We start from the raw sequence: 18616 nt of genomic DNA, 5'->3' as shown, positions 1-18616 counted from the left end.
TGTGTCAAAAATCCCCGAATTAATTGACCTCCATAAGATTTCTGAAAGTCCAAAATACGAAAGTTACGGTTTCTTGTTTTCGAGAGTTGGACGCCAACATAATGGGATTTCGTGAAGACCCTTGTAAATCAACTTAAACAATGGGGCAACTTCTTATATGTTGGAAACATGTTGGATATTAATATTTTAAACATCAAATTATATGGAGAAGTTTTCAACGGATCAATAGGAACCGGGTGATAAAAAAATCCACTTGTTTCTCCTTAAATAATTGGGTTTGCACACCTTTTATTGTATATTTCTTTTGGGCTCACTTAAGCCTCCTGAATCATATGGAGCACTTTACCTCCACAACACTCCAAAAGGATCAAATCATGCCTAGAAGCTTGTAAGCCTTACAAAATAATACAACCTAGTTACATTATATATATATATATATATATACGCCCTATAAATTTGGTCATAACCATCTCTATTTGCACATCAATCACTACCAACAAGCATTATGACCCATCATGAGTGTGAAGTACTCGCCGCCATGGGAGGAGAAGAAGGCAACCAAGAGCTCGGGCAACCAAATGCATGAATTTTAGCCTAGTAATTCCGAAAATTAAACGGCATGGGAGCAACCAAACTGGTCCATAGTGTATCTCGAATCCTACATCACCCATCCATTCCCAAAAACTGCAAACCCCACAGAAACCATCTGCCACAACGACGAGAGTACGTCTTTCCATGTAACGCATGCATCGTTTGGTTATTTCAGGCCACCTAAACTTCGACCCAACCGCTCCAGCAGAGGAAAAAAGGCGCCGCTTTTCGGTCGTCCAACGCGCATCAACCATCGTTGCTGACTAAAGTAGTCGCATCTCCAAGAGTCCAGGGTATACCTGCAGGAGAGTTGCGACGAGAGTGACTGAGTGAGAGCAATGTTCGCTTAACTACCATATCTAGCACTGTCCACCACAGCAGGCGTCAAACCAAACCCTCCACTCAGACTCAGCTTCCATATCAAGCCCGCCCACGGCACAGCAAACCCTCCACAGTTCCTGCAGCCCTCTCGTGCAAGTTCAGTTCAGTACGCGTAGCTTGATCTGCTGCATGGAGAGATCGATGGCTTGGGCGGCTGTGGCGATGGCGGTGCTGTGCTTGACGGCGGCGGTGGCGAGGGTAGGAGCGGACGACGTCGTGGACGAGGACTCGCCCGGGGCGTCCTTCATCTTCGGGGACTCGTTGGTCGACGCCGGGAACAACAACTACCTTTCAACGCTCTCCAAGGCCGACATGAACCCCAACGGGATCGACTTCGCCGCCTCCGGCGGCAACCCCACCGGCCGGTTCACCAACGGCAGGACCATCGCCGACATCATCGGTAAACAATCTAGGAGCTTAAATATTAATCCCAGTCTTTGTAACCTGAATACATTAGTGTCAACTGAACATTAGTCGCCATCAGTTTGTTTTTGTAGGAACCAATTAAGTTGCCATCACTCTGTCACTTACATGCAAATTCCATTTTCAGGGGAGATGCTTGGGCAGGCGGACTACTCGCCGCCGTTCCTGGCCCCGAACACGACGGGCGGCGCGCTGCTCAACGGCGTGAACTACGCGTCGGGGGGCGCCGGGATCCTGAACGGGACGGGCCGGGTGTTCGTGAACCGAATCAGCATGGACATCCAGATAGACTACTTCAACATCACGAGGCGGCAGCTGGACGACCTGCTGGGCAAGGCCAAGGCCAAGGAGTTCATCCAGAGGAAGGCCATCTTCTCCATCACCGTCGGCTCCAACGACTTCCTCAACAACTACCTCATGCCCGTGCTTTCCGCCGGCACCCGCGTCGCCGAGTCCCCCGACGGCTTCATCAACGACCTCATCATCCACCTCCGCGAGCAGCTCACGGTACGTAAACTGGCCCTTGATTCCATCTGCTCGACAATGGCGTACGTACCTGCGTGTTCATGATCAGTGACATATGGATATGCAGAGGCTGCACGCGCTGGACGCGAGGAAGTTCGTGGTGGCGAACGTGGGGCCGCTGGGGTGCATCCCGTACCAGAAGACGCTGAACCGCGTCGGGGACAACGAGTGCGTGAAGCTCCCCAACACGCTCGCCGCGCAGTACAACGGGCGCCTCCGGGAGCTCCTCATCGAGCTCAACGGCGGCAGCGACGGCACCGGCGGGCTCCCCGGCGGGAGGTTCTGCCTGGCGAACGTGTACGACCTGGTGATGGAGCTGATCGCCAACCACCAGAAGTACGGGTTCAAGACGGCGAGCGTGGCGTGCTGCGGCAACGGCGGGCGGTACGCCGGGATCGTGCCGTGCGGGCCGCAGTCGAGCATGTGCGACGACCGGCAGAACCACGTGTTCTGGGACCCCTACCACCCCAGCGAGAAGGCCAACCTGCTGCTCGCAAAGTACATCGTCGACGGCGACAGCAAGTACATCTCGCCCATGAACCTCAGGAAGCTCTTCAAGCTCTAGATTGGTCCGGTCTAGCTTCGGTTGGGTGACATTCTTTTTGGGATGTGATTAGTTGGCGTCTAATTGGGAACATATTTGATGTATGAAGTGAAGACGCTGCACGATTGCTCATGGTTTGAATCTTGCCGCCGCTCACTTTTTTTTTGAAACACAGTACAAACGCAGACGCTCACATACACGCGCATACACTCGCCCTATGAACGCACACGCACACCCTACCCATATGAGCACCCCCGGAAGACTGAGCCGGTGGATTGGATCTTGAAATTGACGAAGTCAACACAGACGCCTCACTGTCGACGGGAACATCGCCTCCCACCGAATGAATATTCCGTCTTTATGGGCCACTCGGACTTGCTAGTTTAAGCATGTCCTGGTATACCCTATTCGGAATACCCCGGAAGGCAAAATATTCTTGAAGGGTTCCTAATCGTCCAAACTGAAGCTTCACCATTCCAACAAAAAGCACATCTTGTCGAAAGAGTGGTGTTTTACCCTGTGGCTATGATAGCTACTCAGTTCCTACTGATAGATAGCTGATTTTTCGAAAGGTAACTCTTTTTTTTTCATCATGGAGATCAATCGCATCTTGTCAGTGTTGCTCCACATTTTCTTGTTCGTAGGTGGAAATCGCATGAGAATCATGAGAGATGTCACTCGGCACTATATCTTATGCTCCATAGACCAAGAAGAATTGAGTGTAACCCGTGGACCTGTTTGGAGTTATGCGTATATTCCAAAGCACACCCGAAAATTCTTCCATCCAAGCTCCTGCCGCTCGATGTAGAGGAACTCCTAGCCAAGGATGAATGTCGTGTAGGATAAAGCCATTCATGCATTCCACTCGCCCACTTGATGGGGGGTGCGGCATTGATGTTGCTAATATCTGCATACTCATATGGTAGAAGTATTGCTTGTGCTCTCCCCGCAACAGTCTACTTCCATTGTTAGTAATAATACTATTCGTAATATCATACCTAAGGATGACGTCTTTGATGAAACATGTGACTGTTTCACCACTGAGGCTTGCTATGGGTCTAGCCTCAACCCACTTGGCGAATTTATCTACCACAACGAGGATATGAGTGTATCCCAATGTTGTTGTTCTAGACGCACCATGGGGATGCTTTTCAACTCGGTAGCCGACACATGTGGCTTAGTTGAATAATATTGACAACCAATGCATGTTTGTACTATCTTCTAGGAATCATGCATGTTTGTACTATCTTCTAGGAATCAGCCTTGGCGGTGTAATAGCCAAGCCTAAAGGCTTTGGCGACATGCGATCTGGCGCAGGCATGATGTCGTCGATATGGATTTCCCTTAGGATTTCTAATCCATCTTTCGGAGAGACACATCGCTGGAAGACAACAGTGAGCTCCACTTATATAATTAGCCATTGATGAGACAATGTATGCCTTGGCTCGTCAGAAAAGCTGCTGCTTAAGCACTTCATCATCTGGTAGCACTGGGACAAGCCTTATTCAAAGTCGTGTAATCGGTGCATATTCTTAATTCCTTAGTGTCCTTTTTAGGGACAAGTACATGGTTTGCTAGCTTCTTAGTATGTATGACTTCTCTAATGAAGCCGCCAATTTGGAGACATGCTATCTCCTTCCATATCGCACACTGTGTTTTAGGACTGAAGCGCCGGATAGTTTGTTTAATACGCTTAGCATTAGGATAGATGTTTAGGGAGTGGTAGGTAATTTTCCTAGGAACACCAGACAAGGTTTCCATGCAAATATATCTCTATTTACACGTAGGAACTCCACGAGCACGCTTTCCTACTTGGGGTCAAAGTCGGCACCAATGGTGGCTTGCTAGGAGTTGTCACCCTCGGGAATATCCACCTTCTTAGTTTCTTAAGATGGCTTGAAGGCTAAGGCAGGCTCAACAAACTGCTTCTTCATGGTCGACATCTCCTCTGGGTCTACCTCCTTCACTAGTTGCTTGCTTGTATTCTTCTGTGTTAAGGACAACTTCTGTGAAGGCGGCTACACCAACTTCTCACTCACAAGCCTTCTTGATGTCAGACTCAATGGTGATGACATTGTGTGGACCCGGATATCTTCAGCTTGCTATAGATGTAGCAAGACCTTGCCATGAAGACGACAAATGCCAAACGACCAAGGCACAATCTCAAAAGTGAGGGGCTGGGTGCGGTAATTGTCCGGAGTGCATAACACAACATCTAAGATTATGCTGCAAAGACTAGCCTTGTCTTGTAGATACAACAACAGTCATCCAATTACGTGATTACAAGCATCCCCTCTTTCTTTCTTCTTTTGAGTGGGTACAATCATCATCCAACTCTTTTTTTTTGACCCAAACTTTTTTTTTTCTTTGAGTAAGTACAAACAGTCATCCACAGTGTGCTACTAAAAACAGTGTGCTCGCCCAAATATGCGTTTGGGTGTAACCGTTGAATCAGATTCTTACGGTCCAGATTGAGCCGGCGAGCACAGTGGCTCGTAGCTTTGGGCCGTTAAGCCCAGGCGAGTTAATCAGAATCCCAGCCCAGCTCAGGCCGCCTCCCTCTCCCCTCCCAAACTCTCCTCTCCTCCGGCCGCCGCACGGACAAGGACGAGCCATGCAGGCCGCCGCAGCGCGCGCGCGCCGCCTCCTCGCGTCGCCGGCGGCCTCCGGGATCCAGGGAGCGCTCTCTGCCTCCCACCGGGGGTGCGCGGCAGGCGCCGAGCTCGCCACCCTTCCCCATCTAGAGAATGGCTTCCCCGCCTCGCCCTCCTCCTCTCCGCACCACGCCAGGAGCTTCTCGTCGCACCTGTCCCGTGAGTTCCCTTTCCTAGAATCATCTGTATATTCGCTTCTGGTAGCCACAACACGCTGCTCCGCGAGTTGGTTCATGCGGCATTTCGTCGAACTCCTGGTGGGCACGCGGGCTGGTCCTGGTGTGCGAACTGTACCATCTCGACCTCATGGTCTCCAGGGGTTTCCTTTGCTTGAATTCCGTTCCTGTACTAGGGGCATGCTGTGAAATGTGGGGATACAAGGGGATCCGAATGGCGTATGAGGTTTAAGGGTTTGTTGCGACGGAGATGTCCTTGAGTGGGTCATGCTCCGCAACTTGCTTTGGCTTATGTGTGATAGATTTTTGACATAAGGCGGTAATCTTCTGTTCGATGCTGAGTATTTGCAGCTATTTGTAACCAGTTAGCTGTGACCTATGGATTTGATTATTAATGGTTTAGAGTCTATCAGGGTTGGCTAGCTTCTTGGTGAGGCACTTTGTGATTAGTTAAGAGTGTCTATTCAGTTGTTTTGTGGTAGTGCAAACTACTTGCAAAGCAGACGAGCTGACTACATTACTTTGATAATTAGGTACTTCTCTATTGCGAACCGGGACTTCTCACTGGCAGAGTAAGAAATCGGTGTGCTATCACGTGGCAAAAGCTCATTTCACGACAGAATCAAGCGACATCGACCACCCTAAAGGTTACTTTTGAATACTATGTTTTGCTCTGGTCTTTCCTTTGCTTTTTGTCCCTTCTCTTCCATTAATCCTTTGCAGTGCGTTCTACATTCATTAACTTGCTAAGTTGTACTAGTGTTTAGCTCCCATGACCTATCAGTTAAAACTGACGAGAACTGAGCGGATAGTGGTAGAGGCAATGTCTGGTGCTGCACGCCAGCCTGGTTCGACTTCCCACCCTTCACTGGAGCGAACATTGCACCCAAAGTTAAATAACCAAAGGGTCCCTCCCTTTCTACTATTACATCAATACATATGTTTGTAAATTCCGTACTCTCGAAAAAAAGTCCCTGTACCAGACAATTTAAGTGTTATTCATAACAAATTCTCTTACATTGATTTAATATCCTTCAGACCTTAACCTGTTACTGAAATCAATACTAGCAGATCACTGAAGAGATTTTGATATGTGTGCAGAGAGCCAGAGATGCCTTCAGATCCATTACTGAGATAGATAGCAATTGTTTTTTTTTTGAAACGGGGATAGATAGCAATTGTTTTCTTATCATTAGTAAGAATTTCTCTTACGAGTTTTGCCTCCCATCTATCATCTGGACTCACTAGGGCTTTTGCCCTGACTCTTAACGCTCAAATGGATGTTATCATGTGATATTTGTTTACCCCGTTTGACCTTTCCATTTGGCTCTTATAAGTTCATAGACATATATTTCAAATGTTTGCAGATAAATTAAAACCTGTTTTACAAAGCAAAACAAGTAGTTCAATGAATCAAGTTTCTGGTGAATTTTCTTTTGTTTTTTATACGAGTGAATTGAATTTGTATGCTTCCTATATTTGTTTATCCATTGAAATCAGTTTTTGTTTAAACAGTCTCACTCATTGTTACAGTAATGTTATGTGACACATATGTTTCTATCTGGTTGTATAAAATCTGTGCGAATTCCCTATGGTTCATCAACCTTCCCTTTGGTATGTTTTTTTCTTAGTATAATGTTTCTATTAGCTAATATCTGTTGGCCACAGAATCTGCAGAGGAGCTGTACCAAAAAATGCTGAAATCCGTTGAAGCCCAAACCATGCCTCCAAATGCATTGTTATGGTCAATGATCAGTAGTTGCTCCACTGAGGAGGACATCAAACTCCTTTTTCAGATTTTGCAGAAGCTAAGAGTATTTGTAAGTCCCATTCATTTTCCTCGTAAATAAGAAATGCTTCATTCTGCCACCCTTTGCGTGCTCTGTGTGTATTTGTTGTATCTTATGTGTACCACTTCGAAAGCCAGTTTCGTATACTATGTGTCATGTAGTATCATCATCACAACAGATTCTCATTTGTTGGTATCACCACCCAGTTTAGCATAGTTATGAGAAACTATCTACTGTTGAATTTCAGGATCTGCTTTATTCCGATGTGACACAGATGCTCACTCAGCCAAGTTAACATATAATTTCCATTATATATTGGTCATATTGAAAAGTTTGTCTGACGATTTTGACTATGCAATATGTAGCACAGTTATAGAATGTTGGGTCATGATGTCAATTGATTGTCCAGATATTTTAATTGCTAGCATATGATGATTCTATGTATAGGTAACAATTTTTTGTCAGTATTTTCATTCCCTTTGTAGTTAGTACTTCCTAGTTTTCTTCTGGATGTACAGGCAAGCGTTTTTTTTTAACTGCTATTTATATATTTCTGTAACTAGATCTGTCTTAAACCATCACTTTTTTATTGATTCAGAGATTATCAAATCTTCGCATCAGTGCGAACTTCAACGACCATCTGTGTATGAAAGTTTCTGAGGCTTGCGCTCGTGTCGGCGTCCCTGACTATGGTATAGTTCGGTCTCAAAGATTGTTTTTTATTTGTTACCTTGACTAATGATGGGCCATATTTCCTTTCCAACCTTTTGTTCACATATGAATATTATTTTGATGTACTTCTAGTATTTAGCTCTAGATTGCCTGTTAGGCTTTATGCATGCTTATTAATCCTAACCAAAAAGAATTAAACAATGATATTATATAGTTTTTCAAGAAAGAAAGAAAGAAAGAAAGTGCATGCCGCTAAATAACCCCAACCATAAATTTGTCACGGATTTGAAACCTTATTCACTAGGAAGCATTAGATAAAGTTGACATGGTATGATGATAATGTGCGTCACGTCTCAGTTATATAAATGTTTTCTTTCGTGTACTGCATGTAAACAATAAGTTATTTCCTCTTTCCAAATGTGTGGAGGAAAGATTTATGGAACTTTGCTGTGCTATTTTTTTATTTGTGTGTCAATGCCCTCATTCTAGCTTCAGAAGTTAACTTTGTTACGTTTCAGAACTTTGAGGCCCTGTTTCAAATGGATGTATTTTTTTGTGTGTGCTCCAGTTTTTAATTCACATTTCAACTAATTACCAGAGCACAAAAATACCTCTAGTCCAAATAGGCCCTAATGGAACTGAAAACCCCTAATTTATATTTTGTACCATGCATGCAGGGTTGAAGGTTTTATGGAATCACAATGTTTATGGAATAACGCCAACCATTGGTTCTGCCCATTATCTACTGGTATTCAGTGTTACTAGCTCATTGATTATCTTTTCAAGTTGCTTTGTAATGATTTCCTCCTTCTACAGCAACATGCTAAAGAGCACAATGATACTAAGCTAATGGAGAGGATAATGCAAGTCCTTAGGAGGAATTCCTTACCATTACAACCAGGCACTGCTGATATCGTCTTCAGGTATGTTTTGCATAATTTCCCAGTTGCTATTTGCCGATGTGTACCATTTGTTTCGTTCGGTTGTTTAATTTCTTCATATTGTAGCATGCCAAGTTCTACCCTTTTAAATTGATCATTGATGAGAAAATATGCATAGTTCTCTAGTGAACTTATACATCAATTCGGGTGTTTTACTACATAGTATCAGTCCTTTCTGTTTTGCATGATATTTCTGACCAGCTTTGGCCTCATTTTTCTAGCCTAACAAATCCACAAAATGTTATCTTAGTAGGCTATGAACTACAGAAGTACGTTTAATCATGTAAATCTTTCACAAATGTGTCATAGAGTTTGTTATGATTTTGATTTGTATTCCAAATCGTCTTTTAGGCAAGATGCTGATGATTTGTAGGTATTAATTCCACGGGCAAATATTGTGTTATGCAGTATCTGCTATAATGCCGATAGATGGGATTTACTCTCAAAATATGCGGCGAGATTTGTTCAGGCTGGAGTCAAGTTGCGCCGTACTGCATTTGACATATGGATGGAATTCGCTGCTAAAGTTGGTAAGCAATTTTACCCTTATGTAAATTATAGCGTAATGGCCAACTTAAGCCTAAGATTAGCTATGTTAGAGGTGCATTGCTGTTCTGGACGTCCGCCCAAGAGGCATTGCTAAATATGTTTCATTGTTTGTTGCAACTGGCCTTCTCTCTCCTAAGGCAGTTATCTTCACTATAACATCCAGGAGTGGTATTGATGATCTGGGAATTTATGATTTGGTATTATATTTTTGGGCTGTGATGTTGCCTCTCATAATAATCATTTCATTCGTTTACTAATCATAGTTCCCCTCTTGCTTTTTAAACTTTAAACATTTGTATTTTGGAGTTACCGAGTTAGTGCTAATTTTTGTTTCTGTGAAGGATGCTTTCTAATATATTTCTGCTTCTGCAGGAGACTCTCAATCTATATGGGAAATCAATAGTCTGAGAGGGAAGTCTGTCAAACACTATACTCTTACAACCGGTTTTGCATGTGCAAAGGTAATTGTTCCTAGTATGGGCATTATTTCACGTGTAGTAATAAACTATGATGCTGATTCTTCTAATGTTTATTTTGTGTGAACTTAACTAGCTGGATTTTTTCACGTCAAGCAGTAGCAGTATACTAAATCATGTAGTAACGTCCGTAGCATACCAGTATATCACATCACCACCTGTTTTTTTTTGTCTGCCATGGACCGGGGGTGTATCTCCTCTGCTACATTAATTTCTTCTAATACGAGACCTGCCGTGAATTGTCTCATTGCAGGGGTCTCTGCTTGATCATAAGCCGGAAAATGCTGCTGCCACCATTAAACTCCTGTACAAGGTTGGTTGCACAATGCTAATTGCTATTAGATTTATGTTTCTCAAATACTGGTTATTGCTTCATATTGACCAGCAGTATCTTATCTTCTTTCTGGATAGCAAGGTTCACTCCATAGTCTTGTTGTCCAATTGCATCCTGTTATTAGACTTGCATTTGTATTCCTACAATATTGGAATTCCTGTTCATACCGAGAAGGCAAGAACATTACACTGGTTTGTTTCAGGATGAAAGTGGCTCTTTCTCACTCTTAATGTCGTTCATCTATGGGTCGCATGCTACTATTGTCATTTTTTAGTCTATGTTTTTCACGCATGCTACTATTGTCATTTTTAGTCTATGTTTTTCACAAATCTAGGGAATATGGGATGCCATAATAGTTGGCACTCAGTTTTTTGCATATGAATCCTTGTAGACATTTGCCTGATGACATTTTTGGTTGTATATTAGCACCTTCCTGATCAGAAGAAACCGTTTGTCAAAGATGAACTCCAAAAGCTTGTTGCTGAATGGCCAACAGAGGTGACAAAAAGGCAGAAGAAAGATGATAGGAAGGTGAGAATTAGACAAACGATCTTTGGTTCAATTTTTACCTTGGAATTACACATACTAGCCTATACACTCTCACAGCATTCTTCTAGTATGAAAAGATCACCTCGTGCATGAAATACATTGAGGTCTCTACAATTCGGCTAGTAATAAAATATCTACATATTCCAGGCAATGGAGGAAGCTTTGATTACGGACATCCCTAAAATGATCAGTTCTATGGCAAAGTCAGGCCTCGACATTTCTGTGGATCTGGACAAGCTTACCCCTCAGCCCGAAGCAGCATAGAGAAGAAAATTCTGCAGTGCCCTGATACCCTCGGAGAACTTTTTGACTGGGCTGGATGCAGGCGAGCAACCTAGATGTTTGATCTGACATGTTGTTTTGACATGGTAGCACTAGCGTCTGCCATAATAACGTGTACACTTTGTTGTTTTGGTACAATAGATGAAGGTGGCAAATCCTTTTCTGGTGGAAACACATATAGTTTATTCATCAAAGCCGACAATGGCTAGTTCTGAACAAAATATTGAGCGCAATATTTTTTGGAGTTAATTACAATACGTGTTCTGAACGGGAAGTAGTTTTATGACCATCTGTAGTGTTGGACAGCCGATCGCGGTACCAAATCAGTGCATGGATAAATTTAAACATTGCTCATTCATTTTTTTTAGGACACTATATTAAACGGTTGTTTGATCTCAAACATAATAAAGCAGCAGGGCGAAATGGACTGCCTACTGAGTTTTATCAAGTGTTTTGGGTACTATAAAGTATACCTCTGTTTCCATATTATAGTATGTTTTGGAAAATTAAATTAGTTTTCCAAAACATACTATATTATGGAATAAAGGTAGTACGATTTAAAACAAATGTTTGATGCTTTTCATGCTTGAAGGCTGGATATTGCTAGGTTGAACCATGGGATCATCTCTCTAAATTTCTGATGATGACAGGGCCGTAAAGTTATTGCTAACATTTGGACTGCCTTCATCAAAGATATATTCGTCAGGGAAAGGATTGTTTTGCTACATGAGACCATACATGAAATTCAACAAAATAAAAAATGATAGGCGATTTTTTTTTTCTAAATTGATTTAGAAAATGCATATGATGAGGTGAATTTGGTCTTTCTCTACCGCACTAGTTAGTGTGTACGTGCAACGCACGTCTTCACAACCAAAGTTTTTGTATCGTATAGTTTACTTCACGAATTTCCTTTTTTTTCATCCTAAACCAGTAAGCCGTGCTGCAGACGAACAATGACTGGATGTAATGAATGTGCTTAAGTAACTATATAAGAGAAGGGTTAATCCGGTACAAGGTGTACAACATAATTGGTCACACCTTGAAATAAAAAGAGGTAGTTGGCTGCATCCCATTGATAATTATATGTTTGTAGAGATATCTACAAGTAGATGTCCCTAGCCCTATTTCCAGGATGCTACCGAGAAGATGGAACAAATTTGCATGTAAATGAGGCAATAAATCAATACCATGATCAAGGAGCTGACTCGTGAATCAAACAGGTAAAAGTCAAGAACATAATTGTAGTTTTCAATCCAGTACGACACCTCAACAAGATCACCACGTCTGCATCTAGTATCTACAACCACACCTCAATCCAAACCTTTAAACTCCCGGCCCATACTCAACCTAGATCGGCAGCGATGCAGTGCGGCCACTTCGTATAATCTGCCATAGCCACAGCAGGAAGCTCGCTCTATACGCAGCCTTTCCGCTGATGCCATCTCCGGTCGAGACCTTTCACTCGTGTCTCAAAGTCACAGGCCCCGAAAAACATGGCAAGGAGAGCAAATCGGCTGCAGGGCCAGGAGGGCCAGGAGGGGAAGGAGCTTCTCACCGAGATGTTACTTGGCGGCACCTTCAGCGAGGGTGAGAGTAGCGTGGTAAGCGGTTTTGAAGCAAAGCGCAAACGATCCTGCGAGGAGGTACTCCGTATGTGCGCGATCGTGGGAAGGGGATGCGGTATTAATGGGAGGTGAAACTAATTAGGGGAAAACCGTGCCTCATGGGCAGTATTAAATATGGAAGTGGAGTGTAATGTCATTGGAGCAACATCGTCCATCAGATCTGAAAACATGGACGGCTGGGATGAAATGTTCCTGCCAAGTTCTTGCTTTTATAAGTAGTTGTTGATAGATTCGTATGTGCGCGATCGTGGGAAGGGGATGCTGTATTAATGGGAGGTGAAACTAATTAGGGGGAAAACCGTGCCTCATGGGCAGTATTAAATATGGAAGTGGAGTGTAATGTCATTGGAGCAACATCGTCCATCAGATCTGAAAACATGGACGGCTGGGATGAAATGTTCCTGCCAAGTTCTTGCTTTTATAAGTAGTTGTAGATGATGCATGCAAAAGGAATGGGAGATATCTGGTGTGACTGGGTGATGAAATCAGTAAGAGGAGGTAGAGTGGCTGTTGCCCTACTTTTGCACCTATCAGTACTCTGGCAGAGAGATCCTTTCTGTCCTCACACTGATGCTGATGGGCTTGCTCTCTCGATGAAAAAGGCAAGGAGATGGGTATTATCACAGGTTTGGTTGGTCATCTAGTGGAAGGGGATTGTCAATCTTGCAATGTGTAGATGAGACTATACTTTTTCTGGAAGACAATCTAATAAATACCAGAAATGTTAAGTTTATTTTGTGCATTTTTAGCAGATTTCTGGACTCAAAACCCACTTTAACAAAACTGAATTTTTACTATCTGGTGAAACGCAATATCTAGAGGCACAATATTGTGATTTTTTCTCTTGTCCAACTGTCAAATTGGGCATGAAATATTTGGGCATGCCTATTGAGGGAAAACGGTTGGCCTTGTCACAATGAGACCCAATTGGGGAGAAGCTTGCAAAAATAATTAGCAGGATGGAAAGGGAATATGTTGTCTTCGGGAGACATGATAACTTTGGTGAATGCATGTCTCAGCGGTGTCACTATATATATGCTATCCTTCTTGGAAGCCCCAAAAGGTGTGATTGAAAGATGAGACATGCCTAAGAAAAGATTGATTTGACATGAACTAGATGAGATAAAAGGTATCATTTGGTAAACAAGCAAACTATTTGTCTTCCTAAAGATTGTGGAGGTTTACGAGTGTTGGATCTTAGAGCATATTCACTCGTTGGCGCTCCCCAGGCCAAAATCCGGCGCTAGTTAGCGCCGGATGGATGTAATTTTTGGTCTTGGGAGGGGGAGATTCCCAGCGGCGAACCCACGGCCGATCCCTAGGCCGGGCGAATTCGGCCAATTTTTGGCACAATTTCAGAATACAACACAAAATATAAAAATTATGACATTGTTCGCTGAGATTTGGCATTATTTCAGCAAAGCAAATAGTTCAACAAACACAACATGACAACAACACAACAAACACAACAAATCATGGTGCATCAGCTCTTGCTGCACCCTTGCGAGCCCAGTGGTGGTCGACCAGATCGTCCTGCAGTTGTTGATGCACACGTGAGTCTCAGATCTCCTGGCGCATAGCTAGGAAGGAAGCCCATGATGCCGTTACTTGATCATCAAGCTCTGCAAGAGGACCCTGTCGGTGATATGGCTGCAGCAACTCGACCTCAGGAACTGGATGTTTCCGCTCATTCTCTATGATCATACTGTGCAATATCACACAAAAATTTATCACCTCCTACATCTGATCCTGCGACCAAGTCATAGCTGGGAACCAGACAACTGTAAGTCTCGGCTGGAGGATACCAAATGCTCGCTTGACGTCCTTCCGGACAGCTTCTTACTCCTTGGCAAACCACGCTTCTTTTGGTAGCTTCGGGCTTAAGATCGTCTTCACAAATGTTGACCATGTAGGATAGATGCCATCTGCAAGGTAGTATCCCTTGTTATAGTTGCACCCACTAACCTCATAGTTCATCGGGGGAGCATGGCCCTCAACGAGCTTGGCAAAGACAAGCGAGCACTGCAAGACGTTGATGTCGTTGTTTGAGCCTGCCATTCCAAAGTAGTGCCAAATTCAGGTATCATATGTAGCCACTGCCTCAAGTACCACACTACATCCTCCTTTGTGTCCCTTGTACATACCCTGCCAAGCCGTTGGATAGTTCGTCCACTTTCAATGCATGCAGTCGATGCTTCCAAGCATTCCAGGAAATTCTCTTGTTGCATTGGTTGCAAGTATCTGCTCAGTATCTTGAGTAGTTGGTGATCTCAAGTATAGTTCCCCGAACACTGCTATAACTGCCCTGCAAAACTTGTATAAGCAATCAATGGCGGTGCTCTCGGCCATGCGCAGGTAGCCATCGGCACTATCACCTGGAGCTCCATATGCAAGCAATCTCATAGCGACCGTGCACTTCTGTAGCGAGGAAAACCCAATCATGTCGGTGCAGTCTAGTTTGCATCAGAAGTAGGGGTCCAAGTCCTAGAGGGCATACACAATCTTCAGAACTAGATCTCGGTTCATCCTGAACCGGCGTCGGAATACTGCCTCAGGGCACAACGGTTCATCAGAGAAGTAATTGGCGTACAACATGATGTACCCCTCCAGGCGCCACCTCGCCTTGGCCTTCCGGCGACCCGGCGCAGAGCCACCACGCTGCGGCTTTGAGTTCCGCTCGGCGTATAGGCTGGCTAGAGACGTCAAGATCATCATGTGCTCTTCATCTTCGGCGGTGGCGTTCTCCTCCTCCAATAGCGAAACAATGACGAGCAATCAAAACGCCGAACACCTCATGGACGTGGTGCTGTAGAGGTCGGCACAGGGATCAGCACGGGGATCGACAACGGAACACCGGTGAGGTGATGAAAGGCGGCGAGCTCGGCAGTAGCTAGGGAGTGGGTGCGGACTTTCTACCGGCGTATACGCGATGATAGAGGGTAGAGGTGCTGGCGGCGGCGAGGTGGAGGCGATGAAGTGGTTTGGGCAACAAGAGTGGAGTGGGAAGGATCTTTGTGGGTGTGACGCCGACAGACCTGGCCCACGCTCTTTTTCTCTTCATCCGGCACTCGCAGGCGCTCCCCGGGGTGTTAGGTTCGGCCTGCAATCGCCGGATGAAAAATAGGCCCAATCCGACAAAAAATGGGCTCCTGGGGACGCAGCTAGGGAATTTTCGTCCATCCGACGATAACTTTCGGCCTGGGGAGGGGTGCTGAGAAGACGAGTGGAGATGCTCTTAGAACCGCGAATCACAATTTTGGTTGCAAATGGTTTTGAAAACTAGAAAATACTATAGGAACTTGGCAAGACATGCTAATAAATAAATGTCTTCAACATAAAGTGCCATCACATGCTACTGCAGGACCTGGGAGCTCCCATTTTTTTTTGGCAAAACGGTAATTAACCATATCTTCAAACAATATGTAAGAGACTTACTAACAATGGTGAAAAAACACTCTTCTGGATGGATAGATTCCTGGATGAATAATTCACCTCTGGCAAGTCAATTTCCAAGACTGTACCATCACTTTTTCTCCAAGCTCATTACTCTCAGTAGGGTGAAGGAAGAAAGGTGGAGTTGTTTAGTGGGGAGAACTCTGTGGGGAGAGACATATGTCTAGTGGGAAAACCTGAAGCTTTTAGTAGATCCCAGTCACTTTGAATGATGAACCTGATAAAGTTAGGTGGTGCATTGGCACATCCGGTCAATTCAAAGGTAAGAATATGTATCATCATTTGACATAGGAAGGGGGTTTCCCATACAAACATCGGAAGGTTTGCCGCTTGCAGCGTCGCCTCAGTCTTCTTCGCCCCTCCTATATATCTAATACACCTTCGAGGGTGTATTCTCGAAAAAGAGTGTTCATTTGGTTGATGCTTAAGAATGTACCAACTTTCAAAAGAGCTCTGTGGTTCCAATTAAATGTGGCGGCATCAACCTTGACGAGGTCTTCCATGCCCTACCGGTGGTGAGAGCTTCTTTCCCTATGAAGTATCTCGCCCCCCCCGCTCTCCGTTTGGCGTCTCCATCGTGATGACTTCCAACACCTTGAGGACAAAGTCGTCGGTAAACTCCCATCCTACAATGGAAATCTCATCACCATGTCCGGCCGCACCTCCCTTGTCAAATCCATGCTCACATCCCAAGCTATCTACCATTTGACACCCACCCTTGAGAGCATAAATAAGTTGTAAAGAACCTTCATTCGGTGCGCTAAGGAGCAGTCCACCGGTGCACAATGCAAAGTGGCTTGTGACTTTCTAAACGGTTTGGCGGCTCTGTTAATGGATATTGGTGAGGCGAGGCTAATTAGGTAAAAAAACTATATTAAACATCTTAGTTTTCTCTAACTAGCTCCTCTTTCCCCGAGTTTCCATGAGTCCTTAGAAGTTGTGTGATGTAGTCCCGCTCACCAACGACACTACATCAAGGCCAACAAGTCCCCCAAGTGGACCAATGACAAGGGCTCGAGTTAAAGCTCTACACGACAAGGTGAACTCGCTCCTCACTTCCCTCGACCTAGATACCACATTGGATGGAATGCTACCTCATGCCGAAACCCTTTGTGTCATTAGGTACGTGGAGCATCAAGACCACGGAGAGGACGGTACGTCATGGTCAAGGGAAGGAGAGGAGCAGCTGATCGAGAAGATGTACACGGGGCTGGACTGGACGTCGCCCGAAGAGCGCAAGGAAGAGAAGAAGGACGGCCGGTCCAGAACCCGGTCAGACCGGCTTCCTGACCGGGCCGCCCGGTCCCCAGCCCGGTCTGACCGGCCTCCTGACCGGGCCGCCCGGTCCAAACCGGATTTGGCGCTCGTGCCATCCGGGCCACATACCGGGGCCTCGGAACCTCGTCCGGTCGGCGCCCGGTCACAGGCCCGGTCAGGACCGGCCCGCCCGGTCACAGGCCCGGTCTGACCGGCTCCCTGACCGGCCTGCACGACTTGAGTTATGTTTTCGGCCCGAACTTACCTTTTCGGCCTGTGTCGCCTTGTAAGACTATATAAGCACCCCAAGCACCCCTTTAGCTCTTTAGACTTGTTTAGAACTCAAACCTAACTTTGAGCTTAGTCTCCCTTGGGTATCATCCCTCTGTAATCAAGGCAACCCTTGTTGTTGTTTGGTGAATTGCTATGTGAGATTCTAGTGCAAGGCACTCTCTCTCCCTTACCAATTCCCTTGCTCCAACACCGATCTCTCCTCCGGGATTCTACCTCGAGTCTCTCCCGGGTGATTCTATTGGCGTGGTCCATCGAGCCACGAGGGTAAGTATCGGTTGTATCGGGTCGGTGTGTGTGCGTGAGTCTCGTGTTCCTCGTGTTCTTCGTGTTCCTCGCGCTCTCCCACCCCTTCCCCTCGAATCTTGGGTCAATTCGCGAGATCGGGCCAAACCCTAGATCTCAGATCTCATCATATGGTATCAGCAGCCTTTGGTTTCCGCGGATTTGACCCTCCACCCACCCGATTTCGTTTCTAGAAAATTTTCCAAAAAATAGCCCAAATTGCCTTTGGACCGATCTGTGATTTGGTTGAGTTTTGAGTGGTTTTGCTCCGTGGATCTGGTGTTGTTGTGCTTGATCTACTATTTCCCCAACTTTTAGCCTCCAATTCCATCGTTTCCTCTCGATTTGGTCGATTTGGCTTGGTTTTCGTGAAGAACAGGAGAGAGAAAGCTCCATCCCGCGAAATCCGGTTGAGCAGCCGGTCGACCGGGCCACAGACCGGCCGGGCCGGTCCAGAATCCGGTCAACCGGCCACGCAACCGGCCGGGCCGGTCCAGATCCCGGTCGAACCGGGCCTCCGACCGGGCGACGCAACGCCCCCTTCGACATCGACATCCGGCGATCTCCACCACCACCACCACCACCACCATCACCACCATCGCAGGTATAACTTGCAGTAACCCTTGTAGCCCTCTTCTTTTTGCGATCTATCCCACGAGCGAAGCTTCCGAGTGTTGCGAAACATCGCACGAGGTCCCGACCGTGAGGGTGTGCGTTGTGTGAGTAAAGCTCGTAAGTAGAGCTCGTGAGTGGCCAGCAAAAGAGTAAGAGCATAGTGTGCTAGTGAAAAAAAAAAAAGCAAAGTGCAAAGTGCC

The 18616-nt window shown here is 45.4% G+C and overlaps 2 protein-coding genes across 2 annotated transcripts; both read left to right on the top strand.

The window, feature by feature from the left end:
* Positions 1-1101: 1101 nt before the first annotated feature.
* LOC124669947 (GDSL esterase/lipase At2g23540-like) lies at positions 1102-2485 on the top strand. Its single transcript, XM_047206479.1, has 3 exons — positions 1102-1372; positions 1523-1902; positions 1988-2485. Exons 1-3 carry the CDS (start codon positions 1102-1104, stop codon positions 2483-2485), a joined length of 1149 nt encoding a protein of 382 aa, XP_047062435.1.
* A 2593-nt stretch (positions 2486-5078) lies between these two features.
* LOC124672942 lies at positions 5079-11227 on the top strand. The gene is made up of 11 exons (XM_047209094.1): positions 5079-5277; positions 5828-5941; positions 6963-7114; positions 7683-7776; positions 8434-8504; positions 8573-8679; positions 9106-9227; positions 9619-9707; positions 9976-10035; positions 10483-10587; positions 10753-11227. Exons 1-11 carry the CDS (start codon positions 5079-5081, stop codon positions 10867-10869), a joined length of 1230 nt encoding a protein of 409 aa, XP_047065050.1. The 3' UTR covers positions 10870-11227.
* Positions 11228-18616: the final 7389 nt, after the last annotated feature.

The sequence above is a fragment of the Lolium rigidum genome, chromosome 7 (genome assembly GCF_022539505.1).
Source record: "Lolium rigidum isolate FL_2022 chromosome 7, APGP_CSIRO_Lrig_0.1, whole genome shotgun sequence".
Classification (NCBI taxonomy): domain Eukaryota; kingdom Viridiplantae; phylum Streptophyta; class Magnoliopsida; order Poales; family Poaceae; genus Lolium; species Lolium rigidum.
This window is presented reverse-complemented; position numbering and strand designations above follow the sequence as displayed.